Source organism: Mesoplodon mirus (assembly GCF_964341445.2).
Source record: "Mesoplodon mirus genome assembly, chromosome: X".
In the NCBI taxonomy this organism is placed as follows: domain Eukaryota; kingdom Metazoa; phylum Chordata; class Mammalia; order Artiodactyla; family Ziphiidae; genus Mesoplodon; species Mesoplodon mirus.
Genome location: NC_138981.1, coordinates 96,274,375 through 96,297,509, shown reverse-complemented (window position 1 = coordinate 96,297,509; position 23,135 = coordinate 96,274,375). Strand labels below are relative to the sequence as shown.

The 23,135-nt window shown below is 35.1% G+C and overlaps 1 protein-coding gene across 1 annotated transcript in view; it reads right to left on the bottom strand.

Moving 5' to 3' along the window:
- ALG13 (ALG13 UDP-N-acetylglucosaminyltransferase subunit) overlaps positions 1-23,135 on the bottom strand; it is a 79,758-nt gene that overhangs the window by 49,142 nt on the left and 7,481 nt on the right. The window contains 8 exon segments of the mRNA XM_082610728.1: positions 5,315-5,387; positions 6,792-6,838; positions 7,606-7,656; positions 9,730-9,813; positions 10,387-10,536; positions 10,539-10,624; positions 10,627-10,748; positions 10,750-10,758. Coding sequence (XP_082466854.1) covers positions 5,315-5,387; positions 6,792-6,838; positions 7,606-7,656; positions 9,730-9,813; positions 10,387-10,536; positions 10,539-10,624; positions 10,627-10,748; positions 10,750-10,758 — 622 coding nt within the window.

The following is a 23,135-nucleotide window of genomic DNA, read 5'->3' as shown; positions in this document are numbered from 1 at the left end:
TGTTAATTGTTTGGAGTTGTTTTTATAGTTCTTTTTTGTTCCTTTCTTCTTTTTCTGCTTACGAGTTGATAACTTTCTTTAGTGTTACATTTGGATTCTTTTCTCTATTATGTGTGTGTATCTATTACAGATTTCTAGTTTGTGGTTAGCATGAGATTTATATATAGCAATCTCTCTCTCTCTCTCTCTATATATATATATATATATATTTACACGTGATTATTTTAAACTGATCTCTTAATTTCAAATGCATTTTATCAACCCTGCATTTTTACTCTCCTTCCCTCATGATTACTGTTTTTAACATCATATTTTACATCTCTTTTGTGTATCCCTTAATGTTTATTGTGGATATAGATATTTTACTACTTTTGTCTTGTAACCTTCTTACCATCTTTGTATGTGGTTGACTTCCAAAAAGATGTGGTACATATATACAACAGAATATTACTCAGCCATAAAAAAGAATGAAATAATGCCATTTGCAGCAACATGAACAGACCTAGAGATTATCATGCTAAGGGAGGTAAGACTGACTTTTAAATGTCAAGATTAAAATCACTGCTAAGGCAACAGTGTGAGCCTCAATCACATTCCTGATAATATACCAAACAAGTCCTGATTTATGAATTTGCAGAAGATGGGAACTTTTACAAATTGAGCAAAAAGAATAGGAAGCCTAACAGAAGTCAAACGACCCAGCTTAACTTCTAAAAATGGAGAAAACAGGTCAAATACCCCAAATTTAGACTATGGGGGGAGGAATTTCATTCAATTTATTCAAAATGTTATCCACTATATTGAATAGCAATATATCAATATGCTATAGGAGACTTCCTTAAAGAATTGAGGCACTGAGATGGCTATAAAATGAGTTAATTTCTTAGCTGATTCCTTCAATATCTAGTTTTTTCAAACAATGTTCGAAGGCCAGGCTTACTAATCAAATTATTTCAGTAAAAATGCTCCCTGGCTCCATGTGATGAAATCTGTTTATATAACAGGTCCAAAACCTTTTTGAATTTTTCTTCAAAAACCTCTGTCTTGTGTAAGGGATGTAATCCCTAGTGATTAAGTCTATTTCATTTTGAAGCCATCTCTGGAAACAACCTGAGGTACCAAGGACAATTCTCTGTGATCTATGAGAGGATAGTGTCACCAAATTTCCCTGGCAGAAAATTATCCTAAGCACTCTTTTTTCTACTTTCCTACACTACCCTGGGCTAACTTCTCCCAATGAACAAGTTCTCTGACCGCAGGTCTATTATTCTTCCCTAGTCTTTTTTTGCAATCACAACTCTAACTCTATTAGTATAATCCATTTCAAAGTACTGAGAGGGAGTATCAAGCTAAAGTAACCCACAATAAAGTTTAAGTTGCAAAGTTTCACCCGACCCCAAGGGGTATTTGCATTTAAGAGGAGTTTATTAATCTAAAAGAACAGTGAGCAGATTTTGAGCTGAGAAGCCTTTTGTACTTTGGACTAGAAGAACTGGGAACTCCAACAAAGAAAGGTTAATAACCAGAGGCAGTTAGTAAGGATTAGTTAAAGGAACCCAGCTAACCAGAACTGATGACTAAATAAGCAGGAAAGAAAACAAAGATGTCTATCCACCTCATTACAAATAGCTCAGTTTCGTTTCTTTTTATGGCTGAGTAATATTCCATTGTATATATGTGCCACATCTTCTTTATCCATTCATCCGATGATGGACACTTAGGTTGTTTCCAGCTCCGGGCTATTGTGAATAGAGCTGCAATGAACATTTTGGTACATGTCTCTTTTTGAATTATGGTTTTCTCAGGGTATATGCCTAGTAGTGGGATTGCTGGGTCATATGGTAGTTCTATTTTTAGTTTTTTAAGGAACCTCCATACTGTTCTCCATAGTGGCTGTACCAATTCACATTCCCACCAGCAGTGCAAGAGTGTTCCCTTTTCTCCACACCCTCTCCAGCATTTATTGTTTCTAGATTTCTTGATGCTGGCCATTCTGACTGGTGTGAGATGATATCTCATTGTAGTTTTGATTTGCATTTCTCTAATGAATAAAGACACAGACCTACTTGAGAATGGACTTGAGGATATGGGGAGGGGGAAGGGTAAGCTGTGACAAAGCGAAAGAGAGGCATGGACATATATACACTGCAAAACATAAGGTAGATAGATAGTGGGAAGCAGCCGCAGAGCACAGGGAGATCAGCTCGGTGCTTTGTGACCGCCCGGAGGGGTGGGATGGGGAGGGTGGGAGGGAGGGAGATGCATGAGGGAGGGGATGTGGGAACAGATGTATATGTATGACTGATTCACTTTGTTATAAAGCAGAAACTAATAAAAAAAAAAAGAAAAAAAAACAAAAAAAAACCAAAGATGAGTATACAATTTCTCTATTGAAGTGGCAAGAAGTTCTATTTTGATTGGAATAGGCAAAACTAAAGCATGATGGCTTTTATGTTCCTGGTGGTATCTCAACATAAAATAATAATTTTCTCATAAATACTTGTGAGTGGTGTGTTTGTTGGGGGTGGGAAGGTGGGATGTAATGGCAGTAAACTAGTTAAAAATGAGGTAGATCTATATGACTGATGGGGATAAATATCTGAAAAGAACAAGTGACAGAATGTTAAGTATGAGCCCATCTACATAAAAAATAATAAATGAATAAATACATAGAGAATGAAATTGGGATACCCACCCAAACTTAACAGCTGTTACTTTGAAGCACATGAGATTGAAAAGCATGAACAGAAACTTGACTTTACATTTCCAGATACAGGTTTCATTTTGTTTTAAATATAGTGTTTTTCTACTCTTTCTAGATAGAACAAATTGGCTGAGTGAAAATGGCTAGTTTGCAGTAGCATTCACTTTGACACTGGATAACTATGTAAAATGCAGAATTAAGTCAGCTAAAAAGGTGAAATGTACTAGGGTGAACATTAGGTATTTATTTCTTTGAAAATTTGCTCTAAATTATATTTTATGCAAAGCTTATTAATAATGTTCACTGCTTTTAATAAAGTCATTTTTGAAAATACAAACAATTCAAATATAAATCTTAGGAGCCTGAACTGATACAGCAACTAAGTTTTAGGCAAAGCAAGGTGTCGCACAACAGAAGTACCCTGCTGCCACCTGGCTCTTCCATACTTCAATTTCAGTATAAACTAACATTCGCTTTGTACATTCCCAAATCAGACATATATACAGTATCCTGTGCAATGCAAATACTCAACTGCTGATAAGTATTAGCTCTCTCTATATATGTGTATGGATGAGACTTACACATGATATTCTCATGGCTGCACACACTAAAAAGGTCTTACATTTTTGTATTCTTATGGTTCCCAATGGGTGATGTTTTCCCCTTAATTAGCTCAAAAATATCTCTGTAAAATGTATAAGACTCATTTGAAAACAGAGCTGTATAATTATAGGAACTAGGTGGTAGGTATATGGATGTTCACTATACAAGTCTTATAATTTCTCTCTGTATGAAAAATTTCAGAATAAAATGGAGAAAAAAATTAACTGCAGGTTTAAAGGTTCCTGGTAAAGATCTAACTGTCTAAATCTCACCTCAGACAATGCTGTGTACAGTTGCTAAAACACAATAGCTAACACGCCTCTTCCTCAAACAAGTCTGATTATGTCACACCTTTGCTTAAAAACTCTGAATTGAGTGTTAAGGGACAATTATACTAATGTCTGAATTTACTTTGAAATACATCAAAACTTAAGATGGATTGATGCATGGATAGAGGGGTGGTTAGATATGTGACAAAACAAGGATATTAAATATTAGCAGTGGACTAAGTGGTGGGCTTATGGATGCTCAATGTAAAATTCATTTAGCTTTTCTGTATGTTTGAAAAACCTTCATAATAAAATATTGGAAAAAAGCTTCAATTGACTATTCTGTACAATGAAAAGCCAAATTATTGGCATAGCCTACTACATCCCTCTAGCCTATCTTCTCAGCACTGTCTTCCCCCCCATCCAACTACTAGGTCTCCAAGGGTCTCTTGCTTCTATGCCTTTGCATATAGTGTTTCCTCTGAAGAGACTGCCCTTTATACTTGTTAGACTCATTTTTTTTAATATTCCACTTAAATGTCACAACCACCATGAAACTTTCTAAACTCCCTAAAGCACAGTGAAGGGCTTTTTCTTATATGCTCTTTGCATATAGTTCTATTATAAAACATATCACTTCACTGTATTTATTTACATGTCTGTCTTCATAGCCTCTTGAGCCCTTAGAGGGCAAGGATTTTGCTGTATTAACTGTGGTATCCCCAAAACCCAGTAAACTGCCTGGTACACTACAGGGGCTTAATGTTTACTGAACAAATTGGCAGTACCATCAGTAAAATAATTAACATGCCCCAATTTATACTTATGTTCTAAGTTATCTCTTGCATCCTATTCAGTCTTTTCTATTCCTAATGCCACTTGCCTAGTTCAGGTCTTCTGTCTAGATTACTGTAACATTCTAACAGTTCTACCAGTATCTAGTATTATTTTACCATCAAAATGCTGCCTGAATTTTGCTCCATGGTATGAAACAAGACAAAACTCAAATACTGTGTAATCTACATTCACTAATCAAATCATCTGGATAGAAGGCTTTTCTTAAAAACTTTTTGGAAGAAAAACTGTATGCTAAAGAACAATTTGTTTACCTGCTGAGAGTTCTCAACCAACAAAACAACCTCCTACTATTTTCCAAGCACCTTACTAGACAGTAGTAGCACATTGTCCCTGCACTTAAGAAACTTTCAGACTCATGAGAGAAACAGACATGAAAACATATACAAGGTGATAAACACTATACTTACCTGGGTGATTCTAGGGGAACAAAAAGGGAGGAAATAACTCCAGGGGAGTTGGTAAAGTTTCAAAGAAATTGACATCTGAGATACAAAGGAAAAGAGACATGAAAGTCGGACTCTCTGGTTGCATGATATACTAAGGTTGAAGGACAATGAAGCTGGAAAGAAGGTTTGGGACCCTATACATTACTGAATGTCTAGCTTCAGAGTTTGATCCTTATCTTCTAGTCAATGAAGAGTCAATTAGGGTTTTGGGTGTTTTTTTCCTATTACAGAGGAGTGACAAGATCAGGTTTGTTCAGAAAGATAGCTAACAATACTTAGGCTGACTAACTGGAGAGGAAAAGGCTAGTTGTAGAAAAGCTTGGCTTTTAGACTGTGCTTATTTTTCATTAATTAGGTTTAAAAGGATGATTTCTTAATGATAAGCTGGCAGCATCATTCAATTTTTTATTTTAGTAAACATTCACTTATCTTACCTTGTCTTCATAGCCATTATCTGTGACATGAGTTGGAGGCCTGCCAGGATAGCGATAAAGAATGAAATCCCGACTACATGGGTAGAAAACAAAGATGGATGAAAAGAGATAATTTAGTATATGCAAGAAATAGTTATAAGAACAAAGATTTGTGCTTTTAAACTGCCTACCTTATTCATCTAAAATAACCTAAATGTTTAAGAGGATAAATATTAATTCAACATAGACAGCTAACTGGCCCTAAAGTCCTATGCATTTTTAAAATGTATCTTAATCTGAGGAAAGGAGGAATAAAGAAGATAAATTGCCAATTGTATGAATATAAGTTTTGGAGGCTCCCATTTATTTAAAGCAGGTGTTGGCAAATTTTTCTTGGTAAAAGACCAGATAAAAAACATATGGTTTTTGCAGGCCATACGATTTACTCAACTTCGACTTTGTAGCCTGAAAGCAGCCATAGACAATGCATAAACAAATGTACGTGATTATGTTCCAATAAAGCTTTATTTATGGACAGTGAAATTGAATTTTATATAATTTTCATATGTCATGAAATATTATTCTTTTTTTAACCATTTAAAATTTTTTAAAAAGCATTCTTAGCCAAGAGCCATACAAAATAACAAAAAGCAGGCCAATTTAAAAGGTTGTCCTTGATTTAAAAGCAACAGCTGATTAGCTGCCTGCTCGATGCCTCTTCTGTACTACTTCTTGCTGGATTTAGTGAGGAATGAGCAGACTGCAAAACACTAACTTGAACAAGTCCCCATACAAGAGGGTTCTGATTCTATCAAGGTATGCGCCATCTCACCATCCTAAGAACTGTGGAGTCTTACACAGATCCAACTCCTTATAGGAACAAGATTCCCACTAGCCTCTAACCCACATTATATAACCTACAGCTTTCAGAAATGCCACTTTCGCAGTTTTAAAGGCCAAAACAGAACTTCCAAAGCGGTACAGCAGTGTTTTTCAAATTTTTCCACCATTACTGCCTCCCTAAAGAGCCTTTTAAAAACATATGTTTCTTAATTTGCTATAAAATTTTAATACTACAGATACACTGTATATCTGTTTTCATACTGTGACCCTTTGAAGGATCATAAACCAATGTAATATCTAATATTTGTTGTCCTCGGGAAACAATTTCTACACTCTTGGAAGTGATAGTGCCCCATTGAGCACACATGCACAAAAGGAACAAAGTTAAATACACAAAAATTCTAAGATAAGTATTCTGATTTTCTACAGGAATAGTACTAGCAGTTCTTAAAGCCCTTTATTCTTCCATTCAAACGGACACAAATGTAGTTCTCCACCCCAAAATTACGCCACTGACTTTGCTTAGACCACTTCATTTGACTATCAATACATCAAATCTCAAATATTCCCAGTCCTAAAGGGACTTTATTAGAAACCTTACACACACGCTTTCTCTAAAAGAAAAAAAAAAAAAAGAGAGAGAGATACAACTTACTTATAAATTAGAGAAAGAGCTCTTATTTCCAGATGGCCAGCACTTTCCTAAACATAAACAGTGCATAAAGTTTTTAAAAGCATTCTGTATCTAGGAGGTAAAAGTTTTTGCAAGTTCAACAATTGTTTTTTTAGATGCTTAGCACTGTTGTAGGTGAAGAATTTGTACAACACACTATAACTTGCTTTGAGGCTTGGGATACTGTGATAGTTACTTATTAACATAAACTTATTCTGAGAAAAAATTGGACCTAAAGATCTTCTTAGTTAGCTATTAAGTAACAAGGACAGGAATATGGGAGATTTAAAAGACACAATAAAAATGTAATTAGTGTAAGAATACGAAGTTAGCAGGGTATTTAGTAAATGTGTTAAGTCCAGAACTATGGAATTAATTTAATCACATAAAATTATTTTTAATTATGTTTATGAATCTTACTCCCACATAAAAGAAGGATAACTACAAATCAGGGGAGTTGTTTAATAAAAAAAATAATGACCTCCTGGTAACATTCACTGCCATCCCCCTCCCCCATTAAAGTGAAAAGGCTTGGGTTAGTCCTGTTCCCAAGTAGTGTATATATACTCTTTCACTAGTCTATAGATGATAAAATTGTTAACACACAATTTTCAATATTCAACACAAAACAACAGGTCAATTCCCAGCCTCTAAACTTTTGCAAGAACTATTTGATTCAACACAGCTGGCTATTTAAGAAAATAGACTGGGCCTAGCTAAAGTGACACAGCTGAATGATATTTAGGCTACTATTCCAAATACTCTGAAAAGATTAAACCCCCATATTTGATCTTACCTTGGGATCTCCCAACCGTTCCAGGTATTTCTCAAAAGATCCCTCCACATACTTCAAAAATAAAACAAACTTGACTTAACCAAATACATAGCATTACTGAAATCTGATTATATTCTGCAATATTATCCTCCAATGAGTTTTTGTTCAGCTGAACAATTATGGTATTAAATGACTACTTTGCACAGCACCTCAAGAAGATTTGTACATACACAAAAGTTGAGTGGAGAAAAGCTGGACTATAAAACTATCTTAGGAACTGGTCCTGGCTTATCCACATACCAGTGCATTTCATCAAACAGTATGCCTTTGGAGTTTCTTTTGAAATGCCAACTTAAGTAACGACAATTTTCATAAATCAAGCAAGCACAATAATTATAAGGATTTCAAATTTGACAGCAGAAATGCATTTACAAAGTTAAACTGAGGAACTTTAAAAGGAATTTCACTAGTTTCAAAAAAAGCACAGGCAACAAGGGAACTTTTTGGGTGATGGAAATATTTTGTACCTTGACTGCAGTGGCAGTTGCATGAGTATATTATTGCCAAAACTTAAAACACTAAACTTAAAATGGTGAATTTTATGATATGCAAAATATACCTCAATAAAAATTAAAATCAGGAAATATAATATACATTTAGTTCCATGCATGTATATCACTAGACTTAAAAAATCATGTTAATTTTTCTCAGTTCCCTTTTTAAACAGTTTTGAGGCATAACTGACATACAATAACCACACATATTTAAATGGCACAAATAAGTTGACTTACGTATGCACCCATGAAACCATCATGACAATCGTGATAGTGAATATATCCATCACCCCCATAAGTTTCCTTGTGCCCCTCTATAACTTCACTAACCCACAAGCAACCACTGATCTGCTTTCTGTCACTACAGATTGGCTTGTATTTTCTAGAGTTTTATATAAAGGAAATCATACAGTATGTACTTTTTTGGGGGAGGTCTGGCTCCTTTCACTCTGCATAATTAATCTGAGATTCATCCATGTGATTTTAAAATTTTACAGACATCTTTGTTACTCAAAATGTGGTCCTTGAACAACAGCAAGCATCACTCAGGAATTTGTTAACTGCGGAAATCTTGGGCCCCAGTTCAGATCTAGTGCATCAGAATTGTTTTTTTAACAAGATCCCCAGGTGAATTGTATGCACGAAAACACTTGAGATGCACTGCTTTACACCACGGTCTTGCATTTGAAGTAATTTCACGAATAATCCTTTCCCCAGGTGTGGTGACTGCTAATTAACTTCAAGGTAATAAGCTTTAAAATCAAGAAGGCTTCATATAGTTTTAAAATTCACAGAAACCTGTTGAGATAATTAAGAGTAAACTTCGAACAGCAGGCAAATACCCATAATATAGTCAGGAGAACAAATAGTACTGGAAGGGCTAGGAATGTTTAAACAAAAACAAACAGCAAAAAAAAAAAAAAACAAAACAAACAAAAAAAAAAAACAGCCACAGGAAAGGGCACACTTCAAATCAGACCTTGATAAAACCTTATTTTGTTAACAAGAATTCAAATACTTCAACATATACGAAGATGTCTTCTAAAAGTTGTTTTAAAGTCAATCATTAGTGGCAGAGCTCCAATTACCACAGTTTGTCACATGGAAAGACATGTTCAGGAATAATTTGTTTCCTTAGAGTTAAGTTTTACAAGATTCTTCAAGTTGACTGGCTGACTATCATTGTGCATAGAAATAAGAAAGAACACAAGGGGCTCCCATTTATAAAAATTTAAAAATACACATTTAAAAATATTAACATAGCCAAAGCCCTCGTGAACTGATTACTTGTTTAAGAAAACTGTGATATGGATAACAGCCACAATGTGACTTTTTGGGTGTGGGGGGGAATAAACAGTGGGAAGGATAAAGAATAACTTTCTTAATTTTTAATTAAAGTACAAAACAATCTAATTCTGGGAGGAGATCCAGAAGCATGCTAGCTAGGAGGAAGGAAGCCAACTGAAAATTAAATATTTGCTATTGAGAGGAGATGGCGGGATATGATATTCATATGTAGGTGCTCAAAATTCATTTCCTACCTGCTACATATTCTATGAACAACTCTCCCTTAGGTATGTATTCTACTTACAGACTCAAAAGTTTGTTGATTTTCTCTCATATATGAGACACAAGCCTTCCTGATTTCCAAGTGATAGACCTGGCTGCAAAACAACTAAAAAAGAAGAGAAAGACCAGCTCACTGTCAGCAGTTATTTGAAACAGAAGCTTTTAAGTTAAGACTATGAACTGGACACTCATGTCCTCCCCTTATTCAGAACATATGTAGGAAATTGGGAAATTAAGTCCTGACCTTACTAAAATCTGTTTTTGTCATCTTTGGCGATATGGAAGAGGTATAATTCTGTCATGCCCCCCCTTTCTACTACTTATGGGCACAACCTATAAATTTTTCCTTAGGCATAAAATTTAGAGGAAGAAGGTGCTGCTTATAAAGAATCAAAATACATTTCAAAGTTTTCTTTAACCCCATTACTTTATCTCTTACATTCCAAAGTGACATTTAGAAAACAGAGAAGATAGCAAAGGCAGAGCAATATATTTGAACTAATCAGCAAAGGCATGCACCAAGCTAATAAGCAGAGAGACCCTGATGTTTTAAATAGGGAAAAGGGAATTTTTGTTTTGTTTTGTTTTGGTGGGCTACAGGTCTTCTAGCTACAGTACTGAGCCAAGTCTCAAACTCCAAAAACTCAGCATAGAGAAGATATATTTGTTTTCCTTTTACCTGCTCCGAAATAGCCCGAAAGAGGCAAGAGGCATCCTTGGCAGTCAGCTTTCGAAACAGCCCTAAGCTGCCTAAATATTCATCCATTGATGCCTCATTCAGAGACTTCTGGCCGCAGTACTTTTTCCATCCTTTATGCATTGTGCACAGGGGGTGGAGTTGGGGAGGGGGAGAAAGTAACACAGGTGAGGCAAGAAGGAAAAAGCAGGGTGCAGGTAGGAATGGGTAGCAGTGACAGGGCTTGCTTATGCAGGTATCCAGAAAGCAGCCCAAAGTCTAGGCACGAGAAGGCAGTTGGAGTCAGCGCTGAAGAATCTTGGCACTTCTCAGGAGCAGGAGAAGCAAAGGGCTGGTCCAGGTTAAGTCGGGACCCTGTGAAAAGAAGAGGAAGAGCCGATGCTCCTAGGAATAGAGAACTTGACTTGAGGAGATGTGGGAGCGAGAAGGAACTTGCAGAGCTACCTTGTTGGGGAAGGGTGGGATTAACCCAGCCAGCCCAAGGCTGAGAGAAGTATGCACAAGCAGCTGAGCTTCGGGACCAAAAGGATGCCGAGTCTGCAGCTTAACTCAAGGCAACTGCTGCACGAGGTTGCAAAGGGACTGCAATAAGGCTCAGGTGTGTATGATGTAGCCCAGCCCACATTACATTGCTTTAAGATCTCTGCCCGAATTTTCAACCAGTCTCTGCCCAAGTTCCCTGCTCCCATCATAGTTTCATGTAGATGAGAGGAAAAAAAAATCTGAACGTAATTAACTAAGTAAGCTTTTGTGTTAAGACTATCTTAAGAAACAAAGAAAATGGGGGGGAGAGGGGGACTCCCTTGATCTAAAAGGGCAGAGGTCACAGTTCAAGCAAAGTAAAGTGCCAAAGCAAGTTATCTGGATATTTCAGGTATGATGTTTAAGTAATCTCATTTATTTCTCCTAAATAATAATAACCCTCTGCTAGGACCACAGAAATTAAATCCATTAGTTATGCTAGAAAACACAGATACAATTCTTGACTAATGTCTCCAAACTACCATACAACATTAACAGAAAGAGAAATTGCAAAAAGTGTCTTTCTCTGAAAATGCAAACAATGAAAATTTAAAATGAAGCTTAATGGAAGAAATATCTTACCCACAAACTTGCTAATAGGCTACATTTAAAATGCTGTGGCACCACACTAGAGGTGTTGGACATGAGAGGCATGTTTCAATGTTTAGGGTACTTTTCTGGAAAAACTGCTCTTAATTCTGAGAAAACCAAAGTAAATACGACTGTACTTTTCTAAGGTTCAAAAACAGCACTGGTCACTTGTATTACTTGATTCCACTGTCAAGTGTTATTTAAAAGCCCAAATCCAATTCCGTTCTTACTTTTTCTAAGTGTTTTAAGAAATAAATAGATCTAAAGCTGGCTTTGGAGAAGCTGCAAAATTAAGCTGCTTTCAGAATTGTTTTTCTGGTATCTGTGGCTCCAGTAATCATGACTGCCTCCAACAGGAAAAGCATCAATAAACAATTTTACAATTTAGGAATGAAATAAAAGCATGGTAGAAAAAATAAAATCTTGACTTTCTTTAGCATGCCAATTTGAAATTACCTTGACTAGTTTATTTTTCAAAGAAACCAAAACACTGGTGCAAAAGTTCTGAAACATGGTTTGGGAAGAGGGATCACCATCGTTCTTTAAGACCATAAATTCACTGAGAAAAACTGAATTATAGTGAAAAAGTTAATTCATTTTTGGCATTTTTCACTTGTAGAGAAAAATATAAATTCTTCATATTTATTGTTATTTATACTAAAAATATGGTATATAAAGCTTCAATCAATATTAACCCATACACTTCATTTTGAAAAAGAGAATAGAAGAAGGGAAAACTGGGAGAGGGAGAGAGAATCAGAAAATAGGAGAAAGAGCAGGAAACAGAGAAGAAAAATTAGAGGCAGGAAGACAAAGAGAGATAGAGGAAAGGGAAAGTAAACACACAAAGAAAACACACAGAAAGAGACCCATACAAATTCAGTCAATTGATTTTTGACAAGGGTGCAGGAGCAGCTCAATAGAGAAAAGATAGTGTTTTTATCAAATGCTGCTGGAACACTTGACATCCATATGCAAAATAAGAACAATGATCCTCAACCTATACCTCACATCTTCTACAATAATTAACTCAAAATGGATCAAAGACCTAAATGTAGAACAAATCTTCAAAACTTTTAGACGAAAGCATAGGAGAAAATCTTCAAGACCTTGAGTTGGGAAAAGAGAACTTAGATATGATATAATAAAAGAAAAATTGATTAATTGGACTTTATCAAAATTCAGAACTTTTGCTCTGCAAATGATACTATTAGGAGAGTGAAAACACAAGCCACAGACTGGAAGATACATATCTGACAAAAAAACTTTGTATCAAAAATACATAAAAGAACTCAAAAATCAACAATAAGAAAAGAACAATACAATTTAAAAATGGGCAAAGATCTGACTACACATTTCACCAAAGATATAGGAGCGCCTAATAAGCACGTAAGAAGGTGTTTAACGTCATTAGGAAAATGCAAATTAAAACCACAATGAGACATCACTACACACCTACTAGGGTGGCTATGATAAATAGTACAGACAATAACAAGTGTTAGCAAGGACATGGAGAAACTGGATCCTAAGTAAAAGCAGCCAGATGCAAAAGGGGCATGATTCCAAAAGATATGATTCCATCTATATGAAATATACTAAAAAGACAAATCTACAGAGAAAGAAAGCAGGTTAGTGGTTGCCTAAGGTTGAGATGGGAATAGGTACTAAATGCAAACAGGCACAAAGGATCTTTTTGATGGATAAAAATGTTATAAAACTCTTTTGTGGTGATGTTTGCACAACTTTGCATAATCACTAAGAATTATTGAACTGTACACTTAAAACTGGTGATTTTTTAATAGCTTTATAACATAGTTCACATGTCATATAATTCACTCACTTAAAAGGTGAATTTCAGTGTTTTTTTAGTATATTTACAGTTGTATATCCATCACCACAATTTTACATTACCCCAAAATGAAACCCCACATCCCACAACCATCAGCCTCCAATCCTCCTATCCCCACCAACTCCATGCAACCACCAATTTACTTTCTGTCTCTACATATTTGCCTATTCTGCACACTTCAAATAAATGGAATACAATATACAGTCCTGTGTAACTGACTTCTTTCACTTAGCATGATGTTTTCAAGGAGCACCTATGTATCAGTATTTCAATCCTTTGTATAGTTAAGGCAGATTTTATTTATCCATTCATCATCAGTTGACAGACATGTGGGTTGTTTCCACTTTTTGACTATCACGACTAAGGCTGTTATAAACATTCATGTCCAAGTTTTTGTTTGGACATTTCTATTCTTTTGGGTAATACCCAAGAATAGAGTTGCTGGATCATATGGTAACTCTATGTTTAACCATTTGAGGAACTGTCACCACTTTCCACAGCAGCTGCACTATTTTCATTCTCATCAGTAGTGTATGAGGGTTCCCGATTCACATCCTATCAACACTTACTGTCCATCTCTTAGATTATAGCCATCCTATGTGGGTATGAAGTGGTATCTTGTTGTGGTTTTGTTTTGCAGTCCCCTGATGGCTAATAATGTTGAGCATCTCTTCATGTGCCTATTGGCCACTTGTATATCTTTAATGGGATACTACTACATATATCTTAGAATGACTAAAATTTTTTTTAAATGACAATACCAAGTGTTGACAAAGATGCAGAGCAACTGAAACTCTCATATGTTGCTGGTAGTAATATAAAATAGTACAGCCACTCTGGAAAAATAGTTTAGCAGATTCTTATAAAATAAAAGAGTTGCCATATGACACAGCAACTTCTGGGTAAATATCCAAGAGAAATGAAAACTTAAGTTCACACAAAAACCTGTACATGAATATTTATAGCAGCTTTATTCATAATCATGATTCCTCCCAAACTGGAAACAATCCAAACATCCTTCAACTGGTGAATGGACAAACTGTGGTACATCCATACAACAGGATACTCCTCAACAATAAAAAAATAATGAATTATGGATATATATAAGAACATGTGTGAATCGCAGATGCATTGTGCTAAGCAAAAGGAGAGATTCAAAAGGCTACATACTGTATGACTGCATTTATATGACATACTGGAAAAGACAAAACTATAGGAAGGAAAAGCAGATTGGTTGCTGCCAGTAGTTAGCATTGTAGGAAAGGGTTGACTACAAAGGGATGACAGGAGCGGATTTATGGATGTGGTGGAAGAGTTCTGTATCTTGATTGTAGTGGTGGTTACATGACTATGCATTTTTCAAAATTTATAGAACTGTACATGAAAAATGCTAATTTTGTTGTATTTAAATTTAAAAATAAATAAAACAAAAATAGTAGAAGGAATAGAATTTACAGTTGAGGAGCTCACAAAACAGACAAGGTTGGAGAGAAAAAACAAGAAAATTAGAGGATCAATTGAGGAAAGCCAATATCTAACTAACATGAGTCCCAAAATGAGATGAAGAAAGCGGAGAGGAAAAACTAATGATGATGATGATGTAAGGAAAATTCTAGCACTGTAGGATATGACTGTCTATATTTAGATTGAAAAGGTCCATGAAGTAGCCAGAACAATGAAAGCAAAAAAGATGATCTGCAATGCATATAACAACATTCTAAAGCTTTCTGAGAGGAAAAACAGGTCTTAAACAAAAGATCACACTTATGAATAGCAATAAACTTCTCAACAGAAGAACTAGAAGCTAGAAAACAATGAAGTTCAATATTTGAGGGGAAATTATTTCCAACCTTGAACTCTATACCAAGCTATCAATCAGATGGAAGAGTAGAAGAAGGCATTTTCAAACTTGAAAGATTAAAAAAACTGTGCCTTACTGTCAGAAAGCTAGTGGAGGATATCTGAAACCAAAATAAAGGAGTTAAACCACAAAAAGGGGTGGGGCACATAGAATCCTGGAAACAGAAGATCCAACAGGAGAGAAGCAAAAGGAATTTTTAAGATAAGGATAAAGGGGAAATCCCAGGAGGACAGACTTTTAAGCAGGATTAGATAGAGAACAACCAGTTCAGGTAAAAGAAAAGAGAACTCCAGCACAGACATATTAAAAAATAAATAATAATAAAAGTCATAGATAACCTAGCATATTTAAACATACTAGGAAAGATGGCCACCTCTGTTGGAGAGTTTGGGAATATTCTATAGAAAACTGAGCAAATGAAAAAACAGAAATGAGGTAAACAGTTTTATAGAAATGTAATCAATCAACACTTACTACATGGCTCATATGTGAATACTGTACTCAAAGAATCATAATAATGTCAACACTGAAAACAGATCTCACCATAACTGATAAACTAAATTTGTTTTTGTTTCTTAAATTTAAATATCACCTATAGACTTCCCACCGTGGAAGCAAGGGAGGAGGGAGATAAAGCCTCTCTTCCACAGTAGGAAGTCTACAGATGGTATTTAAATTTAAAAAACAATTTCGAAAATATCACTTATAAAACATATAAAATAATGTAATATGGTTACCTACGGGAGGAAGGATTAGAGATGGGGAGGAATGGGACATAGAACTGCTGTTTCTTGTTATAAGCCTTGTAGAACTAGTTAAAATTTTATATATTTACATGTATTAAGAAATAATAAAACAAATTAAAAATTCAATAAAGTGAGCAAGAAACAGACTGGCATAATAAACTGGGAAAATAAATGATAAGTAGAATGTTACAGCTAAAAGGGACCTCTTATTTTACAGATGAAGAAATGGGTTTCAAATAATTATAAGACTTGCCCAAGTTTTCACATCCAATTGGCAATAGTACTAGGATTAGAACTATATATTGTCTCCTGATTCTTGCATAATTATTATAAAGAGGAACTGCATACTAAATAAGAAAAGATATGAACAAGGACTCAGAGATGGTTAAGTACAAGTCATGTTCCCCAAATTAGTACAATAGGACTTTTTAAAAAAGACCTGTGGGACAATACTAGAATTCATCCTGTATATAATAGAAAGCAATTTCATAGTATTTAATACTGTCCTTTGAAATAGCTATTGCATTGAAATCCAAACTGGCTATTTTTCCACAGCAAACTACTCCAATCCTGCAAACCTCTAGAACAGTGGTTCTTAAGTGAAGGGCTTGAAAAAAAGATTACCCCATGCCCAGAAATTCTGATTCAGCCAGGTCTGGGGTGGGTCCCAAGAATTTGCATTTCTAACAAGTTCTCAGGAGATGCTGATGCTGCTAGCCCAGGACCACAACTTTGGGAACCAGTGCTCTAGAACAAGGTGTTCCACAAGTTATTAAGTATTCCTAAGAAGAGAGTTTCAAGGCCACCTACTATAATCCTGTCTTTGAGGTTCATATGCCCATTAGCAATATTAAAGGCATCAAGGAATGCTAAAGTTACCTGCTTAACTTTGACCTGGTCTTTCCCTAAGAGGAAAAATGGTTTAGGAAAAGGCCAAGTCAAAGTTAAACAGGTAACTTCAGCATTCAAGTTACTAATGGTTTTTAATGCACTACAGCTACTGCTTTCAAATTTTAAAAGTTTGAGAAGTGTTACTCCAGGAATTTTTCTGTGGTCTAAATCTAAGGTTGTTGGAATAATTACATAAGATACTGCATGTCAAGTGCGTAGCACATAAGTGTTTAAGTATTGACTGCTGTTAACTGCTACCTGCCAAATAAAGTGGTTCACTAAGAAATTATTCTTTGGTCAAAAAAAAGAAAAAAAAATGGTAAGAACCAGAACAATTTCACCTAAATTCTTGAAAATAATGGGAAGAAAAATAATTGCCTTAAAGACCTTTTAAGCACTGTACTGTGGGTACAGATTAAAACAAATGGAAGAAAATAAAAATAACTTAAAATTATCATTTGACCTGTCATAAAATTGACGTGCTTTAATTTTACAACTACTTTCCATGCTGTAATTCAACTTGAAAATGGGATTTGTTGTTTTAACTGGAATTGCCTATTTCTTCTTTCACTGATGAAGTAGGGAAATTCTTTGAAGTACAACATATAAATACTGATAGTTTTAATTCTAAGATAACACTCCTTCATGTTTCAACCAATTAGATGAGGTATATGCCAGAATTTTTTTTAAAGCATACATTGTCTGTGACATATATGGTATAGTTGCAAATGTATAATTGTAAATGTATAAAAATGAAGCTTCTGAGTTATTAATTTCTGAGAGACAATATGGTACAATGAAAAGAATATTATGAACTTTGTTATGCCACTTTAATCTCTGCATCAGTTTCCTTATCTGTAAAATAAAGGAGATGGGCTGTATGATCTCTAAGCTCTCTTTCAGGTCTAAGGAACTGTGATTCTCTGTGATTCAATGGTGGGTAACAGATTTGCCCTCCCTTTAGAGGATCAAATTTGTGATCAACGTTAACCATAAAAATAGCTTATAGGGGGATTAACATATCATCCTGGCAAATTGTGAGGCTGAATGGCCCATATAAAAATGAATGATAAATCTTACCTTATCAAATGAAATAAACAGACCTAGGTTTTTAAAGGTAACAAAATTTGTAACTATATGTGGTGATGGATGTTAACTAAACTTATTGTGGTAACCATTTTTCACTATATACATACATCAAATCATTATGACACACAAGTTAGACAATGTTACACGTCAATTATATCTCAACAAAGCTGAAAAAATTAACAATAGATACATGTATATAAGGACTTGTAACAACCTGCTGAAAAGGCAATTCGTATTTTTTTAAAAACTTAATACTAAATCATTTAACTATTTTTAGTACCAAATAACATGGGGGCAATGGGGGAAATAGCTCTGCAATTCTACAGAACCTTTTTAAGGCCTTTCATTACTGAAAAATATAATGGAAAACTGTCTTTTTTTAAAACATGTTTTAATAGCACTCTGAAACTAGAACCTGTCACTTCCTTTCATGGTGAACATTTAAACAGAATTAGCAAAGCAAGGTTAATGAGGAAAAGAAATACAATGGTTCCAAAACAAAATTTGGCCAATACGGCCCTATTCAACCTCCTCAAGTTTTAGGAAGGAGACAATAAAGAAAAAGAACTGATTTCCCAGAGCAGTTATCCTTGCTCAGATATGCAAAACAGAAGAAACATTACCAAGAGCCACTTGCTTTCATTTCCCTCTCTTCCCTACTTTCACCTGAAGCACTCTAATACAGATTAGAAAAAAAGGAAAACAGTATTCTTTAAAAATATATCATCTTGACACAGAAATACTGAAGGTTGCTTTCTGTTGTTTTTTTTTAAGCTACTTGCAGTGTCCAATCAGTCTACAGACAGACAGGGGATTGAAGAAAGGGAGAATAAAGACCAGAACATTCTTTTCTTTGTTTTGATGCACTGAAAAGACTCATGCACTTAAACCTCTAAGTAAACTTCAATTCTCTAACTACAACCCCAACTAGACTGAATATGAATTTAAATATGAAATTCAATGAAGATTTTGCTTTCTGTATCATTTAGGACTATATATATACTGTGAATTCTAGGAAAATATCTCTAAGCCTATTCCTACTTCTTAAAACGAAAACTCTAACCAAGAGAAAATGTCTTATTTCAACATTTTTTATTTTCAAACATGCCACACAATTGTTTTAATGTCTTAGAAATCACCTATGAGGCAAGCTAGTTTAACTAATTCACAAAAGGAAAAACTGAAATCTAGAAAATTACTTAGGCTGAAAATTTAGGAATGGTTTTCACTCTTAAATTTGGGGAGTGTATTATCCACCCACTTCATACAGTAGTGGAAAAAAGGGGGAAAATGTTCTGGACAAAAGGGGAAATGAACAGTAACAAAGATGCAATATATGGCCTCTCACAGACATCATTCTAACAGTGACTATCAGTTCAGCAAATACTTTAGAAGCACACTTAACAGCAAATGAGTAAATTACAACACTGTATTGCTTTACCAGATAGCCCAATGTAATATATCCTAAAATAATTACTACAAACGAAAATAATTTTCATTTAGTTCCTTTTATCAATTAGAAATAGTACTACACAAGACATTATGGGTTATAGATACTGAGTTAAAGTATTAAGGTTAGTGTCAAAATGTGTTGTTTGGCACGTTTTAAATGAAGAGAAAAATTTATAATTTGTGTTATATTATAAAAATTGGAAATTACTAAACTTAAATGTATTTAATCAGAGGGTTTAATTATAAAGGAGTCTAATAGTTACCATCAAATACTAATGAACAATGACCAAGGAATTACTGAAGTTGGCCTCTGTTTAGGGATTCTTAACCTGGGGCGGCCTCAAGGTACCTGTAAATTCCCTGAAATTCATAGCAAAATATGTATATGTGTGAGTAGAGAGAGAAGCAATAGTTTAAAGTATTTTGAAGGGTTTCATGACCGCAAAAAAGCTTAAGAACTACTGCCTTAGAAAGCAGGACTGTAGCCATCAAAATAAAATCATGACATTGGAATTCCCTGGCAGTCCAGTGGTTAAGACTCTGCGTTTCCACCGCAGGGCATACGGGGAGGACATAAAAAAAGGAAAATTCATGACAGAGTGTCAATCATAATAAATAATTTCAGCCAGGATCCAGTAAAAGTTCATAAAGACAATAAGGATCTAGAAGTGAAATACTAAAATAGATGAGACATGACGGTATAAAAACCCCTCAAAATATTTTTTAAGAATCAATATCAACGTCAAGAAACATGTATTTTACTTTCCCGTTTGAAGCTAGATTGTTTTGCTCACACCTTTTATCTAGCCACCAACAAAAATCATAAGAACTCAAAGAACTATACAATATTGTGCTAGAATATTCATGTAAGGAATTAACCATTTAACAAGGAGTTAAGTGTGATTTGGTGGTTATCCTAAACCTTTCTCCATGTAATCTTTTACTGGAAAACACTATAACTACTGCTGTTTATAAACCTCTGATTTTTAACACCATGTTTGTCCGAAAATCCCCAACAGGTACCATTCTTTGACAGACCCTTAAATACCATTAGAACATTACATAGGATCAGCACTACTATGTTTTAGATGCCATTCCTATAAATGCTTGATCCTACAAACTTCACCATATAATGCGATGGTCACATCTTTCTCCTGAACAAGAGACATACTAGATATTTTGAAGTCAAGTCAAAGAGAGTAGGAAGTGAATATGTGCAAGATGACAATGTTTCCTAGACCCAATACCTAATCAAGATGAGAAAAGAATACTAAGTTACAGAAGTGCATTTATCATCTACCAATAGCCAACTGTTTTTCAGGCAGAGGACGCATGAATATATAGTTCCTCCTCAACTATACTTAAGAGTTCCTCGAGAGCAAGAATCATGTCTTGAGTCCTGCTGATAGAAAAAGTAGATTCTTATCATGCACTTATGTTTAAAAAAAAAAAACTAAGAGAACAAATAAATGGGCTTGAGCCATTTAGGAAGTAAAGCTGAGAGTACCTGGTGACCAATCATATATAAAGGGTTGGAGATGTAAGAGTTAAAGCCTGGAAGACTGACTAAATGGTGACACCATTAACAGAGATAAGGATCTCAGAAGGATGAAAAGGAGAAATATGATTTTAGTTTGGGGCATATCAAATTTAGGGTGCTTAAGAGAATTAACAGAGTGACATGACCTATAAGCAACTGGAAATAAAAATAATAATAATAATAAATAAAAATAATAAATAAAAATAATAAATAAAAAATAATAAAATAAAAATAAGTAAAAAATAAAAAAATAAAAATAAATTAAAAATAATAAATTAAAAAATAATAAAAAATAAAAAAAATAGCAATGTAAAAACTGAAATAGGTTACATACCCATGGCTACCACACAATCTAAATTTTTTGGAATAGTCCACTGATTTCAAATATACAGTCCTGTCCACGTAAATGATAGAAATATACTGGAATTCAGTGTTCCAATGACAATTCCCAGACCATCTTTTGGATACTTAAGTAGCATAACTCCTTTTTCTTTTTCTTTCTTTCTTTTTGCAGTACGCGGGCCTCTCACTGTTGTGGCCTCTCCCGCTGCGGAGCACAGGCTCCGGACACGCAGGCTCAGCGGCTGTGGCTCACAAGCCCAGCCGTTCTGCGGCATGTGGGATCTTCCCAGACCAGGGCACGAACCCTTGTCCCCTGCATCGGCAGGCAGACTCTCAACCACTGAGCCACCAGGGAAGCCCAGCGTAACTCCTTTTTCACATTATGCTCTGACCTCAGTTTCCTGATCTGCAAAATGCAACAATAGTAACTATTTCATAGAGTTATACTGTATAGATTAAATGAGTTCATTTGTGTAAAATGTTTCAAACAGTACATGATACATACTAAGCAGGTGGGTGTTAACTGTTACTGTTATTTTTCATTCCCCACTCCCCCATAAAAATATGGTACTGGGCTTCCTTGGTGGCGCAGTGGTTGAGAGTCCGCCTGCCGATGCAGGGGACGTGGGTTCGCACCCCGCTCTGGGAAGATCCCACATGCCGCGGAGCGGCTGGGCCCATGAGCCATGGCCGCTGAGCCTGCGCTCCGCAACGGGAGAGGCCACAGCAGTGAGAGGCCCGCATACCACCAAAAAAAAAAAAAAATATGGTACTAATTGTTCAGCAGAAAACTGATTACCACACAGCTATCAGGACCACTGTGTCCAAATCTTTCCCAAGAAAACAATTTCAAGTAATCCGGCCATACACCCCATTTCTCAGACCACATGAAGATTTTTGGTCATCTCTGATAATTTCCTATTTTTAATAAATCACAGGGTTTAAGTGCTTATACTATAATAAAGGACCAAGAAAAATATCTACATTACTGTTAGTCATTCCTGACATCCTTAGTCTTAGAAAATTTCCTCAAATTATGAAAGTGGTATACATTTTTATATTGCCCTTGTGTCCACATGATTTGCCTTTAAAAGCATACAAAGCAGTGCTCTAATACAGGTTCTTGGTGTCTAGAATCACTTAATACTTTGAGATGACTACTTTTCAATGCTACAGAACCCTGCATCAAATTCATCAGTTGTACTGTCTTACCTAACACCAAATCCTTACTTTCCTTCCAAATTATAAGCATGTAGTCATCTAAAATCCTTACTTCCCAAGCATACTATAACTTCACATCACTTTTCACCTACTCCAACAGCAATCAACTTTCTATTACCTGTCCACCTTTGAACTTACCAATGATGTGAATTTCTCAAAATACTAAACTTTCTCTTTCACTTCCTCATCCCTGGATATCTAAATACCTCTCAACAGAAAACTGCTACATAAACTGCATTGCACTTATACATTGATTTAAAACATCTGAAGCCCTGTCAGGTAATGAAACTAAACAGATTTTATTGGGTAAATATTTCAAACAGAATTTTGATTACCATGAATTTTTTCTTAAGGACCAATTAGAAATACCCTTCTAATTGGGCAATTAATTTATCCTAGCCTCTTTCCTCATCTGTAAAATGAATGGTTTGCACTAGGTATTTTTAAAATTCTCTACCAATTCCCAAAATCTACAATTCTTTGTCTTAAAGTCTTTATTTGTTCAATCTAGTATCAATGCTATACCGTAGCATTTTGCTAGATTCCAAAAACTCAGGAATCACCGGTTTCTAAGTCCCAGCTAAGGCTGCAATACACCAAAGGGAAACCCAATTTAGTGAACTGTGA